Source organism: Scomber japonicus, chromosome 20 (assembly GCF_027409825.1).
Source record: "Scomber japonicus isolate fScoJap1 chromosome 20, fScoJap1.pri, whole genome shotgun sequence".
NCBI lineage: Eukaryota > Metazoa > Chordata > Actinopteri > Scombriformes > Scombridae > Scomber > Scomber japonicus.
Window position 1 is genome coordinate 17,502,584 of NC_070597.1, and position 16,107 is coordinate 17,518,690.

General features: G+C 40.6%; 1 protein-coding gene across 2 annotated transcripts; it reads left to right on the top strand.

The window, feature by feature from the left end:
- Positions 1-291: 291 nt before the first annotated feature.
- Positions 292-15,931, top strand: rnf40 (ring finger protein 40). Of its 2 annotated transcripts, none has more exons than XM_053341732.1 (20): positions 292-329; positions 798-946; positions 1,057-1,224; positions 1,566-1,878; positions 3,864-4,064; positions 4,220-4,341; positions 4,983-5,129; positions 5,482-5,556; positions 5,709-5,828; positions 5,972-6,151; positions 6,355-6,490; positions 6,769-6,890; positions 7,062-7,327; positions 9,108-9,225; positions 9,320-9,469; positions 11,875-12,087; positions 12,186-12,311; positions 13,751-13,891; positions 14,011-14,112; positions 14,509-15,931. In XM_053341732.1, the coding sequence occupies exons 2-20, from the start codon at positions 809-811 to the stop codon at positions 14,683-14,685; spliced, it is 3,015 nt and encodes a 1,004-aa protein (XP_053197707.1). In that variant the 5' UTR covers positions 292-329; positions 798-808; the 3' UTR covers positions 14,686-15,931. The 2 variants fall into 2 exon arrangements, with proteins under 2 accessions (XP_053197707.1, XP_053197708.1); XM_053341733.1 differs by having other exon boundaries at positions 11,878-12,087.
- Positions 15,932-16,107: the final 176 nt, after the last annotated feature.

A 16,107-nucleotide genomic window follows, 5' to 3' on the forward strand; every position in this document is an offset into this window, starting at 1 on the left:
GATAAATATTGTTTTAAGATTGCGAGAATAATGTTGTTGATGTATTTTTAAAAAAGTATCATTCTGATTTCTTTTTGATTGTGTTTTTATTTTTGTGTTCTTCGTCTGTGTGACGCATTTTGGATCAACTATGTTGTTTAAAGTGCTATATAAATAAGTGCTATATAAATAAGTTAAATTAGATACATTTTAAGGCAAATTATAGCCCAGATAGATAGCTGAGTTTAAAAAAAAAAAAACTCGTAAAAAACAAACACGGAAGTATATTATCGTCACTTCCTTAGCTTCTCTGATGTCATGAGTTACATTTTAATTCGCTCCTTGTGAAGGTTTGTAACGTTAATATTCGCCAGAAAACCGGTTTATACACTTCCATGCGTGTACATATTTTGTCTTTTATATGTTATAACGTGAATATCGGTGGGAAACGAGTGAGAGTGATGACCAGAAGTGATTAAATACGCTGAACAAAGAGCTTAGCCGTTTAGCTTAGCTGGGAGCATTAACGTTAGCATTAGCTTAGCTCGCCAATGTACGTTGCGCTAAGCAAAAATTGTGAATTAAAAATGTTTTTTCGGGCAGTATTTAGCAGAATACCCGTAAAGGAACACATATGTTCTTACAAGCACCAGTAGAGCATTGTAATCAGCTAAAATGAACAGTCCTGCGCTAGTAATGCAAAGCTAGGCTAATGTCGTTGCTCAGTGACATCAAATGAATGAATTGAACTTGTTATGACTTAAAATGTGAACGTCACCAACAAGATTTTACGCCCTGTAATGTTTGATCTCTCATAGGGGAAGGAACGATGTCAGGTGCTGGGGGAGGAAAACGTCCCTCAGGAGGGGACAGCCCCCCTGGCCCCCCTGAGAAGAAGAGCAAAAAAGAAGAGAAGACCACCACCACACTCATTGAGCCCATACGCATCGCTGGAGTGTCTTCTACTGTGAGTTATTAAGTGCCTCTACCCTCACAATTCATCCACTTAACTACCACCCCCACTCAAATGACTTGTAGAGCTAATTTTGTAATTCCCTTCATATTTGTCCTGTACAGGAGGAAATGGACATGAAGGTGCTCCAGTTCAAGAATAAGAAGCTGTGTGAGCGCTTGGAGCAAAGACAGACGATGGAGGATGAGTTGCGAGAGAAAATTGAAAAGCTGGAGAAGAGGCAGGCCACTGACGACACCACCCTACTGATTGTCAACCGCTACTGGTCGCAGGTATGACTGTCCATTTGATTTTAACCCAATTAAACTCAAATGTCATGTCAAAGCCGTGTGTAAACCAGGTGGTCAGATTACCTGTGCATAATGTAACACAAGTTAACCCACTATTTTGTTTTTGTGCATGTAAACATAGCCAATAAGATTGTTGTACACTATACAAAGTCTGTCTGTGGAGGAACCACTGTAATTGTAGTCGAGATATTACAAATTGCTTGACTCAGCTTTGCAAATGGCACTTTTTCTGATTGTTTCTGCACAAAAACAGTAAGTCCATGATCATGCTTTGTTCAGAGAGGATTAACACTTCCTCCAATCCTTGTGTTTCTGATTTTCAGTTGGAAGAGGATGTGCACGTTCTTCGAAAACGTATTGAGCCCGAGACTCCGGTGGCATCCACCCCTGTCCCGCCCCCTGCTCCTCTCCCTGACCCTACACCAATGGAGGAAGATGATGTCAGTCTGGCCTCACCAGCCTCTGTCGTGCCTCCACCTCCTCTCCCAGAGACACCGAATGAGGGCGAGCAGCCAGAGCAGCAGCAGCAGCAGGAGGAGCGTCAGGAAGAAGGTCAGGAGCAGCAGCAGCCTCCTCCTCCTGATGGGTCAGAAGAGTTGTTGACGCCCACAGAGCCACCACAAAACTCCACAACAGGTAGGCGGATGTTTTGTGCAGCCCTCCATCACTGACTGTGTTAAGGACTGTTATAATCTGAGTGTTGACCTTGCTCATTCATTCTTTATAAACAGTATTGTAAGTGGGTGTATCACCTTATTAGGTCACGCAGTGTTTCCCATAGGATCTTTTTCAGCAGCCGTGCTGTTGTGCACTTGGACAGCCAGGATGCCTATTGCGCACATTGGCAGTGGATTAAATTAAAACTACCTTAGAATTGTTCCAGATAGGTCTATTCCTGTTAATCAAGTCATGTGTGTGGTAATTTAAAGGAGCTTTTGACACAGAAAGCCCAGATATTTGTAGTTGTAAAAAATGTCAATTAATGAAGTGCCTCGACACAGTCAAGGGTTTTTATTTGACTAAAAAATGTGCATTTTCACATAATTTAGGACTGTTAGCATTACTATATTTATTAAAATCAACACAGGTTGTGTTGAGTGTACTTGTTGACACAGTACACTCAGACATTAGCAACAAGAAAAGGGAAACAAAAATACAGCAGGGGCTGTCCTGAAGGAATCCTTCACATTGTCATGGTTGATCACCCTTACCGACATGGTCACAGAATAACACTGGTGTTCTCAGATTTTTATCTTAATTTTGTCAGTACTATCTCATCAATATTTACATACTAACTCTTCTATCAAAATACTGAGGAAAGAATAAAGAACACTAGAATCAGTCTGTCCCTGTGTTGTCCTTTGCCCACCCTCTACAGCTGATGTCATTCACTGCCTGTTGGTTCAATCAATATTTTTTCAGCTGTTTTTCATTAAAGATGAGGATTCAAATTAGTTTATATTTTATATATAACAAAGCATTGTTTCTAAAGCAGCAACAGCAAAGTCATTCTACAAGCCCAGTAATGTGAGGTTTACAAAGCATGAACACAGGAATCAGTCTGTATCAGTCTTGTCCTCTGTCCACCCTCTGCTGCTGATGTGATTCACTGCCTGCAGGTGCCGTTGGTAGACAAGAGAAGAAGTGGGGGGGTCAGCATGTTACTAAGTTTATAACAATTTGCCTAGTTTAAAGATAAGTGGCACACTAAGATAAATCTGCGTGTTGCATACAGACAGCTTTTGTTTTAGCCTGTTCTCAACAATTTTCTATTATCTTAACCAGTGAACCGTGGTTGTGTAAAACATACATGTAGCAGTGGTGGATGAGAGACTGCAGACAGTTTAAATATCACTTTTCTACATGTTTATGCTCATTGAACTGGCTTTACACAATAACATCACTGGATAGTCATGGGGCACTGCAATAACTGTCTCACATCGTAATCTTTCCTAAAAGTTTTTAGGTTAGATTTAATCTAATCTGCTCTTAAATTCATTTTGAACTCTTTTAAGTCTTAGTACGTTTTTATTTATTTATGTATGTGTCTGTATGAGCTGCTGGTACCTGAATTTGCCCTATGAGGATGAATAAAGTAGTATCCATCTATCTATGGTACTCTTATTGGCTTTTTTACCTGTGAAGGTCAAACACCCACACAGAGAGGCTGGTGCGCACGATATCAAACGCGATATATCATACCAGTTCCGATTCTCTCCTCACTAGTTGCTGTTAGATACTTGATGTGGAGAAAATATATATATGTGGTTCATTTTATTATGTACAATATGAAATTTCAGCAGTGGCATTCATCATTTAGCAGTGACGCTGCACAGCATGTAGAAGAAAAAGTCTGATGAATCTTTTTGTTATTTTGCAGGTGTTGTTTACTCATATGGCTAACTTTGTGGAAATTTTGCAACAAGACTGAGTCATCTTAATGCTGTACGCAAGAATATATGTAAACGAAAGAGCTGCCAGTTTAACCAATTCAAATTGTCTTTGCAGAATTCAAAACTTTTTGGGAGACATTTGGGGGCAGTGTTTTTTCTAGAAAAAATATGAATGATCTAATAATACATAGAAAATCCTAACCAACTTTTTACTCTGAATGTGTGCAGATGCATCGCCACCCCCTCCTCCCTTAAGTGAGAATGCCAAGGGTTTCCTGGCCACGCTGGAGCACAGCAGCGAGGAGGAGCTCAGCCTGCACCTCCAGGACCGCATGCAGTTCAGCAAGGAAGCCATTGCCTGCCTTGTGTGCGTCTATGACAGGCTGCACAGCCGCATCAATGACATGTGCAAGCAGGTCCAGGCAGCAGGTAAATCATATTGAATAACCTAATAACACACATTTTATATCCTATATCAAAACTAGTGTTGTTTTTGAGTTGATGGTGTAGAGGTGAGCAGCGAGCGGGACGTTTCTAACACTCAACATCTCCTCTTTATTTTCTAACTTAATGTTCATTGGCAGCATGTGACGACGAGAGCCAGTCTGAGATCATCAATGTGAACCACACTCTGCTGGATGAGAACAGTCGACTGAGAGACCTGGCCACTCTCCTGCAGGGCCGACACCACAAGATGTCCATGGAGGTATGATGTCATCGGGACTGTAAACCGGTGTGGCAGAAATATCTGTATTATGTGAATGAGAAAACTGCACAGATGTCTACTTGTGGTGTATACCACTGATGAAACATGAACTGTTTTCAAATATGAACTCAGGGCAGTGTTTTGGAGAATCAGGTCTGAACATCAGGTCCGCAGTTGTCTTTTCACACATGTAGTACACAACAGGTATCTGTGTCAGACGAGTTCTTACCTGCTGGAAATACTCAGTAGAGTATATGGGTAGAGCACAGCAGGCAGGACATGATACTAAAGTTCTGCTGCTGAAATGTTTTGCTTACAGCATATTGAAGATGGATAGGGCTTCTTCAACAGAAGAGAGTTTGTATTCTTCTAGTTTTTCACCAGTCACATAATAGAAACGTCATCAGTACGCCCACCCACTCAGTGTGAGTTCCCTCGATAATGACTTGCTCTATTCACACAATTGTGAATGGGCTCAATTGGACAACACAAAATTTACACTGGGGAGCCAGCAGGGGAAAGTTTGTCTAATGTCCAGTACAACTGGTTCAGACATTTGTGTACCTCCTCCAGGTAATACCTACATAAGTTCAGGGTTGCAGTGCAAGTGTTAAAGGGATGATGCTTCGCCTTTTTTGCAGTACAATGAGTTGGTGGACAAAGTGACCAGCTCAGAGACTAAGGTATCCGAGATGGAGACGACGGTGGAGGACCTGCAGTGGGACATTGAAAAACTTCGCAACAGGGAACAAAAGCTCAACAAACATCTAGCAGAGGCCATGGAGCAGGTGTGTTTAGTATGATGTCTGTGTATAACTTGTTTATGTGTGCTTCTTTTTGTTTCAGTGTGAGTATGCTTTATCTCTCCATGAGGCTCATGATGTTGTTCCTCTCTTGTGAGGTGACCTTAATAAGGTTCAGAGTATCAACATGTGTCAACCTACCCTCTCTTATCAATGTACATCCTGCTGTCAGTGAGGCATGGATGGGCTAGTATTGTTTGTTTATATGTACATGAAGAAAATAAGCATTGAATGATGTCATACAGTATTTGTAGGTGTTTTGTGTGTTTTTGTGTTGCTTTCCTGTTTTCCATACTTTCTTTTTTTTTACCTACGTTCATCTGTTTGCTGTCTGCAGCTGAAGTCTGGATACAGCAGCACTGGCAGCTCAGGTGGGCTTCCTGGAGGCCAGATAACATTGAACATTCAAAAGGTGAGCATTCCTAGGAAGTTATTAACATTTTTATTAACCCTTTGTCCAGTTTCATATCACAGATGCAAGCGTTGGCTGTGCTGGCAAAACATTGTTGTTATACCTCACACATTTCTTCTATGTATAGCTTGTGGTCTTTGTTTTCATCCTAGTTTGAGAGTCTTAATGCAGAGTTGGAGCACAACCAGGAGTTGGCTAATAGCCGCATGGCCGAGTTGGAGAAACTGCAGGTGGAGCTCCAGGAGGCTGTGAGGGAGAGCGAGAAGCTCAAGGTAAAGATTAAATCTCTCTACACCTCATTGTCAAGAACCCAATTCATATTCTTGAGACAGGTGGTTTTTGTAAAAATCTACAGCTGACATTATGGTATGAGCCAGTGTAGAGTGGTAACAGACTTTGAATGCTCTTTATTTAGATGGACTTGCGGAATATTCCAGAGGAGGTTGTGAAGGAGACCCTGGAGTACAAATGTCTGCAGTCCCAATTCTCCCTGCTGTACAATGAGTCTTTAGGGGTGAAAACCCAGCTGGATGAGGCACGAGCTCTCCTGCTCACTGCCAAGAACGCCCATCTCCGACAGATTGAGCACATGGAGGTAAATTTATACATCAAAGTTGATCTCATAAGGAAAAATAAGTGTCAATCATCAGAGAAAATGAAGACCTCTGATATTTTTCTTGTGCCTTGGCTGTAACATTGTGTTGCTGTTCCAATGCAACAACTTCAATCTGTACTTGTGTATTATTACCACTGCCTGGCAACATGGTCAACAATGCTGTACTGTTTTTAACCATTTAGAGTGATGAGCTGTCCCTTCAGAAGAAGCTGCGGACTGAGGTCATCCAGCTGGAGGACACCCTGGCCCAGGTGCGCAAAGAGTACGAGATGCTGCGCATTGAGTTTGAGCAAAACCTGGCAGCCAACGAGCAAGCAGGTATCTGTCAAACACATCCTCACATCTGTCAAGAAGTCTTTAGTAAATTACAGTAATTTTAGAATGATACACAGGTGGATATTATTATAGCAACACACTGATCAGCAGATAAATATGGTTTCTTCATCTGTTAGCACAGGTCGTTTCTGTGGGAACGGTATATATTATGTCATTTGTATCATGTTGTCATAGCTGCACACCATACCGCTGAATGACTCAAAACCAAACCACATAGTGACGGTTCTCTGGCTGTGTCTGTCTTTCATCTTTTGTCACAGGACCAATCAACAGGGAAATGCGACATTTAATCAGCAGTCTTCAGAACCACAACCTGCAGTTGAAAGGTGATGTGCAGCGCTATAAAAGGAAGTTGCGGGAAACACAGATGGAGATCAATAAGGTAGATCATGTAATTCATAGGTAAACAGTTGCATTGTTTCATAGATATTCAGAGTTAAGCAAAAATGAAACATCACTTGTGATACAGTTCCTCTGAATCATAAACAATCAAGTTGGTTCTCAGTAAAACAATGATGGTAATTCTTAATTATGCATTTTGTTTTATCGACAGTTACGCTGTCAGAGCGGTGACACAGGTGTTCTGATATTAGAGGAGACAACGAGCGACAGCATCGACGTGAAGAAGGAGGAGGATGAGGACCAGGAGGAGGAAGAGGAGAGAAGGAAGGAACTGGAGAGACAGCGGGCCCGGGAGAGAGAGAGGGAGAGGGAGGCCGAGCGAGAACGAGAGCGGGAGCGGGAGAGAGAGAGGCAGCGCAGTGATGAGCTGAAGAGGAAGGACTCGGATACACTGAAGATGCTCAGAGTAGAACTCAAGTAAATCCCCTTTGACTCATCTCCACTTAAATTTTTTAGTCATATGTACACGTTCGCTCCAAAATTTGTTCAAAAGCATCTGACAGCAGTACCAACAAAGTTTTGCCAGTAATCATGTCATTAGGCAAATGTAAGTAAGTAAACAAGTAAATGTAATATTTGTACAGCAAGTAAAAACCACAGCAACAGCAAACAAATAAGCGCAGAGACACATAAACAAAGTACAAAATACCAAAACGCAGCCAAGGACATGAGCAAAAAATAAAATAAAATAAATTAAATTCAAGCACTATTCAAACAGGCTAACAGGCTTGTTCAAATCGCTTCTTCATGGAAATGTCACAGGCTTTGAGGGATTGCAGCAATAAGGGGAGAGCGTTCCATAACTTCAGTGCAACAGCTTATAAACCTCAAGTTTTGTAGCAGGTTTGAGGGACAGGCAGTAATTTTTGTTCAGCAGACCTAAGAGCCTGATTGGACTTCTGGGGTTCTGGGGTGTTTGACCATGCAAGGCACCAGTACTTTAAAGTGCATGAATAATCATATCTAAACCTTGGTCACCATTGATGTCACCACAAGGTGGCTGATTATCCAAGGACATAGATTGGTCAACGAAAACACCTACATTTCGAAGGTTATGCTTAATGAACCCATATTATTATAACAATAATAATAATAATAATAATAATAATAATAATAATAATAATAATGCATTTTATTTAAAAGGCGCCTTTCAAAGCACTCAAGAACACCTTACAAGGCACATATAACACAACAACAGTACATCAAACAATATAAATCAGGTGACATTTAGTGCAAAGATAAAGAATAAATATGAATGTGACTACAAAGTGCATTAGTACAATAAATAAACAACAATGTGATTGCATAGTCAGTGTGAGACAGAGTATGGCATTCTGAATAGGTGCGTTTTCAGGCGGGATTTAAAGGTGGAGACAGAGTCAGAAGTGCGAATGTCTGTCTGGTGGGAGAGAGTTCCAAAGGCAGGGGGCAGATCGGCTGAAGGCTCTTGATTATATATATATACTGGTTTATGTTTGGAATAACATTATAACATGTTTGGAATAACATTATTTGGAGTAATTATAAGTGCTTCTGTCTTAATAGCATTGAACTGAAGGCAGTTGTCTGCCATCCAAATCTTGATGGCTGCCAAACACTCATTTAAAATGCACAATTGGTTTAAAAGAAAAAAATCAGCTGAATATCATCAGCATAAAAATGATGAGAGATGCCACTAAAATAGCTCATCTCTGCAAGAGGTAGCTGTGTGAATGTGGTTGTAGAAGCACTGAGCTAGTGTTATGGCTCCACTCTTAGACCACAGCAAATAAAAGGAGTACATGTGAAGGTCTAACTAGAAGAAAGAGATTTTATTCAACAAAAGAACAAATGAAACTGTCTAGACATGCTGCCAGGTTAACTAAGATAATACCAAATAAACTATACAAGGAACCAAACAAGTCCAATGTAACATGACGTGGTGCTGGGTAAGAAGGAGTCACCACACCACCAGGATGGGGCAGGTTTTATGCAACCTAAAGACAGTGACCAGCTGCCTCCAATTCCTTCATGACCTCCAGCTCCAACCAATCAGGAACCAACAACACTGAAAAACAGCACAGCAACCCACACACACACACGCATACACACACGCAAGCCCTGGCAGAAACCCTGGGGCCGTCACACTAGTCACACTGATGTAATTGCTAATATTAATGTAATCTCTTTGTCTCTTCTAATCCCTCCTGCTCCCCAGGAAAGCCCAGGAGTCCCAGAAAGAGATGAAGCTCCTATTGGACATGTACAAGTCAGCTCCAAAGGAGCAGAGGGACAAAGTGCAACTCATGGCAGCTGAACGCAAATCTAAAGCCGAGGTTTGTCCTTAAAGTGTCTTGCCTGTCAGTCATAGTTTTGCACATTTTTTTGTTTTGCATGCTACAAATCGCTTGTCTCTTAATATCAAACCAGGTGGATGAGTTGCGGATGCGAGTGCGAGAGCTGGAGGAGAGGGAGAGGAAGGAAAGCAAGAAGCTGGCCGATGAAGATGCCCTCAGGAAGATCCGAGTGGCAGAAGAGACCATCGAGCATCTACAGAAGAAACTCGCTGCCACTAAACAGGTTGGTGTGTTCTGCATTTGTAAACCTGTATTTGTTTGTTATTTTCCAGCAGTGTGTGTGTGTTTTTTAAAAATATAACATATATATGTATCATTTTTTCTCAACAACTTGACCTATAAGAAATTAGATATAATCGATCAGCGAAACCGTCAAGACCGTCTGCACCACATATATATATATTCAAAAGGAAACAGCTGTGTTAATAATGAAAGTAGAGCAATGAGTATCACATTTGCTTAAGAGAGAAGTTCTCCTAATCTTAGACGGCCAAAGGGGAATTGAAACTTTACATTTTGGCCTTTAATTTGAATTTCATCAGCTGGTTATCTTCACACTAGTCTGGTGGTAGCATTTCATTTTGTTGCAGCAATTTTTAAATTGCAATGACTTTTTATTTCCATAGATTGTTTTTCTTCCGGTTTCTGTCTGTAATTGTGTTGTACTTAATTTATTTTCATTCAAAAGAGGATCATGGTAGCAACTTCGTTGAAAAGAGTTTTAAAAAAGAGAAGAAAACCTGCTGTGAAACCACTGTGATCTGTCTCTCACAAAAAAAATACAGCTTTATAAAAAAATCTCTGCTTGTTTAAAATTATTCGTAAGATAGTAACATCATTGTAAGAACACTTATTTTCCTAAACTTTTTAATACAAGAAGCTCTTTAACAAACTCCATGCCTGTTCATTGTTTTTGCACAGCACATCCTTGAGTTTTTTTATTTTTATTGTTTTTCTAATTCCATTCAAATTGTTACAGGTCTTGCAGCAAAGACACGGAGAATTCAAAAATCATTTGTATGTAAAAACGACAACTGTAACTCGCTTTAATGACACATTAGGGAAATTAGCAAATTCTGTATTTGTCTGACATTTTATGGGGGAAAAAAAACTCTTTCTGGGTGGGGGCACATCATCTTTTTGGGTGAGTCACAGACTCTAAGTAAAACACTGTCAGATCTGAGCTCACTCGCTGAACTGTGCTGTTGTAAATTTTGATTCACTGGTGTGGAATTTCCTCAGTAAATCAGAAAACTCGGGCAGTAAGAGATCAGGCTATCATGAGATGAAAGATATAAAACCATTTTCTGACCTGGGTCAAATGCTGATTAAGTAATGTCATTGTGATTGTAAAACTGGAGCTGCGTGGATCGTGGATACACCCAGATTAGATAATGTAATACTTTTGTCACGATAATATTCACTCAGCTGTTGACCCCAACGTGTTATTAAATAAGATAATTGTCGGGCTTAGAGGCTTATTAGTTAATGCAAATCATATTGTCCTCACCCAAATAGTCTTGAACATTTGCTGTTTTAATTTGGTGTCTGTTGACTCTGGTACAAAGCAAATAATTGCTCTAAGATGACCTAAAAATGCATGCATCTGTTCATTAGCACTGAGAACGCAATTAAACCAAATACAAGGAATGCCACCAATATGCAAAAGTGTTATGAGTGTGTTAAGTTGTTACACTCTTGTTCCATACCATTTTTATGGGCAAAAAGGAGACAGATGTTAAGATGTGATAGCCTACAGCTCCTCATGCATGGGAGGTCTAGCAGAACATGATTAACAGAAGGCAAAACACAGTCAGCACTGATACTGATTTATTCAGCTTTTTAATTATGACTTCTAACCTGGTACAAAGTAAAAGCTCAACAACTAGACTGTTTTGGACTTGGATGTTTTCGATTTGTTCCCGGCAGTTCCCGGCTGCCAAAAATTCAACTTTGCTGGACGACAGATTGCCAAAACGATTCCAATAAACAAGCTAGTTGAGAGTTCATATGACTTTGGTTTATAGGCCCTTGTTGGCTTACAAGTGGGCATCGTGAACCAAAATGAAGCAAAGTCAAATTTGTAGCACAGAAAACAGACCAGGTGCGATCATCTCTCGAGATGCAAAGTCATAAATAGTCCTATGAAGGTGCGATGTAATTAATCCCACCAGGTTTACAGTATGATAATTGCACACTCAAATGTAACTACTTGGCAAGTTGGAGATCCTGCAAACTAAAGTATAATTAGGAGACATGAAACTATTTTCATTTTATCCGTTTTCATTTTAACGTTTCTGTTTTGTATTTAAAAGTAGTAAAGAAGACTAAATGCAGGCGATAACATTTTGAATGTGTAATGAGGGAAATAAATGGTCTTAATTTACCACAAACATGGCTTTTCACACTAGGATTGGTTTTAGGACATTGCACTGTTGGGAGAATATAGTTTGCAACTGACACTTCCTGCAGCTACCTTGCATACCTCCAACAGGAACAGTGTTTTATGTGACTGCAAATGCTGGTGAAATCAGCCCCCACCTGTTTTTGAATTTGGAGTCCAAAAGCAGATATGTCTGTCTCTGGTTTACACTGTCTGTGATCATTGACACCCATGCATCTTTTGAGGAGGAGGAAGCCCTGCTGAGCGAGATGGATGTGACAGGCCAGGCTTTTGAGGACATGCAGGAACAGAACAGCCGACTGCTGCAGCAGTTACGAGAGAAGGACGATGCCAATTTCAAGCTGATGAGTGAGAGAATTAAATCGAACCAGATCTACAAGCTGCTGAAAGAGGAGAAGGAGGAGTTGGCAGACCAAGTTCTCACATTCAAAACCCAGGTAAAGTGTGTCTTTTTAACGTGGGAATGTGGCGTTGATAGATGATAATGTGTCAACACGCCGAAGTGCTAACTGCTTACTGTTGCTGCCGTTGATAGGTGGATGCCCAGCTGCTGGTCGTGCAGAAGCTAGAAGAAAAAGAGGGCGTTCTCCAGAGCACACTGGCCGCACTTGAAAAAGAGCTGGCCGTCCGGACACAAGCACTAGAACTCAACAAGAGGAAGGTGAGAAGTGATGCCATCAGTCGTGGTCTGTTGCACTCGTGACCCGTTAATCACTGGCTGATTTCATTGCTGCCAGATGTCTGTGATTTCTTGCTGGCCCTAAATAGAAACACTGAGCAGAACTGTAAGTGGATCTGGAAAATAGCATGCACTAAGAGCCCAACATCATCCCTTTGTATTGGTGTGTTCAGATGCTTGTGGGAAATACTGACTGACATATTAGATTTGGGGCCTGGCTGCCACATAACATTGCATTAATGAACTACATTGTTAGCAAATTAAACCCAGTTCTGTCTTGAAGCAGTCACACGAGCAGTCATATGTCTATTGTGATATGTTTCTGCTAACTGCCAACATTGCAAGTACAGTGGAAACTGCTTATAGTGATTAGGTCTGTCTGGGTCAAATGGATGATTATTAGAACCTTTTTTTCTCATGCGGATTACCATCTAATTGGCATTAGTATATTTATTATATGAATTTAAAGTAATGGAATGGACGGCTTTGCTATTTACTGAATTTTATTGACTGTGTGAAAACACAATGCAGCTGTTACAAATGCTTGTTGGCTCATTTTTGGCAGTTTGTCATGAGCTTCAAGGAGACTATGTTTTTCATTGAGAGAAAATGACTTCCTTTTTCCTGTCATGATTTCAATCTGCACGCAGCACCAGCCTCAGGTAACCAGCCAGAAGGTGACGGGTTACTGCCAGGCAGTAATGGTGCGTCAGCCACTGAGTACAAATGATACGTGTATCATGGGAATAAAGTAAAAAAATAAAATAAAAAAAATAGAATTACCGTAGATTCAAACTTTTTTCCAGTTGTTGAGACCCGAAAATGAACACTATAAACAGACTACTTGATTGCTGCAAACAAATTATTTAAACAGCATTTGTAAAAGAGTGATTATGACCCGAGCTTTTTTATGCATTGCAGTGATCACAGTAACACTGTAACTGTGATGACTATAATCGGTTTCCACGGCACCTGCATGTGTGAAGCAGCACATTGAGGCACAGTGAACAAGATCAACTTGACGCTTACATAGATGTTAGGCTTGAACTATTTTTACATTTGATTTCATTTTCACAAGTCGGAACAACCACTCAGCATTACAAATTCAGTCTGCTAACAATAAAATTAAAGCATAACAGAAAAAACACATAAAAGGGGTTTCTTACTTTAACCGAAAGCCTGAACGCTTTGAAGAGGATGTAAAATCTTACAGTATGCTGTGGAAAATGGTTGTCAGAGATGGAAAGTATAGCAAAAAATGCCATCCTGTAAGTGAGTACATGACCAAATCTTTGAGGTTGAAGCACAAAGAACAGCTTCATCTCATCCACACTTACTGTACCACCACTACATTACAGCTCTGGAATCTCACCATTACAGTTTTTTTTTATTGAGTGTGTCCGGTTCCTTCCATGCTGCAGGCGGTGGAGGCTGCCCAGCTGGCAGAGGACCTGAAGGTGCAGCTAGAGCACACGCAGGCCAAGCTTAAGGAGATCCAGGTCTCTGTGGCTGAGAACCGCACCGCCCGGGAAAGAGAAAGCAGCAATCTTAAAAGAGCACAGGTATGTTGTATTTTAGAATATCAATCCAAGCCATCTCTCTCTCTTTCTTTTTAAAGTTTAAATTCTGATCATAAGGTCACATCAGTTGTTCTAACGAGCCTTCCCCTGGTGTCTTTTAGGAGGATCTGTCCAGGCTGAGGCGGAAGCTGGAGAAACAGAAGAAGGTGGAGGTTTACTCTGACGCTGATGAGATCCTGCAGGAGGAAATCAACCAGTACAAGGTGAGACAGAGAGAACTGAATTTATGTGCAGAGAAATTTATGACTTTAATTAACCTCTGTTAGTGACAAGGGACTTAGAAAAAAAACCCAAGAGCTCTCTGGAACAATCTGCAACAGACTCAACCGCCTAGTGAAAGAGTCATACGCTGTAATGCAAAATACTACAACCTTTTAATGTGCTTCATTGGCTGCAAATGCAGTTTTGCATTTGTGCCCTATTATCCAGTATGGGGCAGAAAGTGAGCTCAAACCTTTCCAGAAATATGATGGTCTCTGCGTTTCTGGGAAGAATCTTATTTTGTTACACCTTTTAAGTGTTAGATGTGTTAGCATACAACAAATAAAGGTAATAACAGTGTTGGCAAGTCAGTATACGATGTGTTTATCTGTCTCCAGGCCAAGCTGCGCTGCCCCTGCTGCAACACACGAGACAAGGAGACCGTGCTCACCAAGTGTTTCCACGTTTTCTGCTACGAATGTCTGAAGATGCGTTACGATACGCGACAGAGGAAGTGCCCCAAGTGCAACTGTGCCTTCGGAGCCAACGACTTTCACCGCATCTACATTACCTAGAACGCACAGAGACGGAGGAGAAAACGGAAGAAGAGAAAACTGTAGAGAGAACCAAAGGAGAGGGAAAAGTAGAGAAACTGAAAAGGAACTGAAGATTTATTTGAAGACATTTTGGGGATATAAGATGAGTGTATTTCCCCATTTTAGTCTCTCTTTGGAAAGACTTGTTTTACTGCATCATTGACATCAGTTGGTGATTAATTTGGTGACCAAACAGTGACTGAGAGTGTTGTGCTGTAGTTAATAAACACAGTTGTTTGTGCACACAGTGATATTCTTACATGTCGAGCTGCTCTGCATTGTTTTCCAGTTTTGTTTTGTTTTTTGTTTTGTTGCTGTTTTTGCCAATGTCAAACATCCTTTTCTTTAAAGAAACTGGGCCCATTTTTACATATTTCTTTTTTTATGTATTGAAAATCATGGAACTGCAGTGATAACATGGTCCTGAAGTGTTTCTTTCATTTGTTTTGTCCTGCTGGTTTTGGAAATCCCATAAAGTCAGTGAAGCTGAGATTTAAACATCAGAATTAAAAGAATCCATCCTTTTCACATCTGAAGACTGCACGTGTAAAACTAAATATGTTTCTAATATATGAAGTACAACAGCCAGATTTGTCAAACGTCTTTGGTTAGGCTATAGCATTAACAATGCCTGAGAGACGTCAGCTAGTTTGGCACTCAGTCAGCACATACAGGAGTGTTTGGATCACCTTGGGCAAGGACCTCAGTGTGTGTTCATCCTGTTGCCATGGTTCCTATTGGAGAGTTTGACACAAACATCTGCAGCTTATAGTGCCTCATTACTGATGAAATCACTCCAGTGGAAAGTCAGCTCATATGGGTGTCCTTAGTGGGATTTGCTGCTCCAGGTCCTCTTAGACCGCTTTCCTAAAGGTTAGTCGTGACAGTCGAGTACAAAAACATCTGTTTAACAACACGCTTCTAACCTAATTGAGCCAATGAAACTCCCTTTCCTCTGTTCTGATGATGTGAACTATTTACTGGGAGGTTGGTTAAGCGTCTGTTTGACGTTAGCTCTTGTGGGAAAGTCAGTTTACACTTTATGTTGAGTGCACTAAAAGTTCCAGGCTACAGAGAAAGAAAAAAAAGTGAATATGTGAAGAAAAAAAAAGTTTATCAGGCATTTGGGAACAGTTAACTTAATCCTCCACAGGAATTTGCTAAAATGTTGGCAAAAATAAGAATCATTTTATTGGTAATAATAACTGGGCAGTGGTTGTTTACTTATATGAATGTGCAGAACCTGTCATAAATAAATAAGTAGTTTTCACTTTGTGTTTATAGTTATCATTTGTAGGCTCACAGCACAGATGTTGTAGTAAATGATGGTCTTCATTAATATATGAGACAATACTGTGACAGGGGCCAACCTGATAGCACTCCAGGCATGAGTCCACTGGC

Bases quoted from the DNA above. Each gene is read 5' to 3' on its own strand.
- rnf40 (XM_053341732.1), top strand. From the start codon at position 809: ATGTCAGGTGCTGGGGGAGGAAAACGTCCCTCAGGAGGGGACAGCCCC. The intron at 1,879-3,863 runs GTAGGCGGATGT...GAATGTGTGCAG, and splicing joins ACCACAAAACTCCACAACAG to ATGCATCGCCACCCCCTCCT. The intron at 9,470-11,874 runs GTTGGTGTGTTC...GCATCTTTTGAG, and splicing joins AACTCGCTGCCACTAAACAG to GAGGAGGAAGCCCTGCTGAG.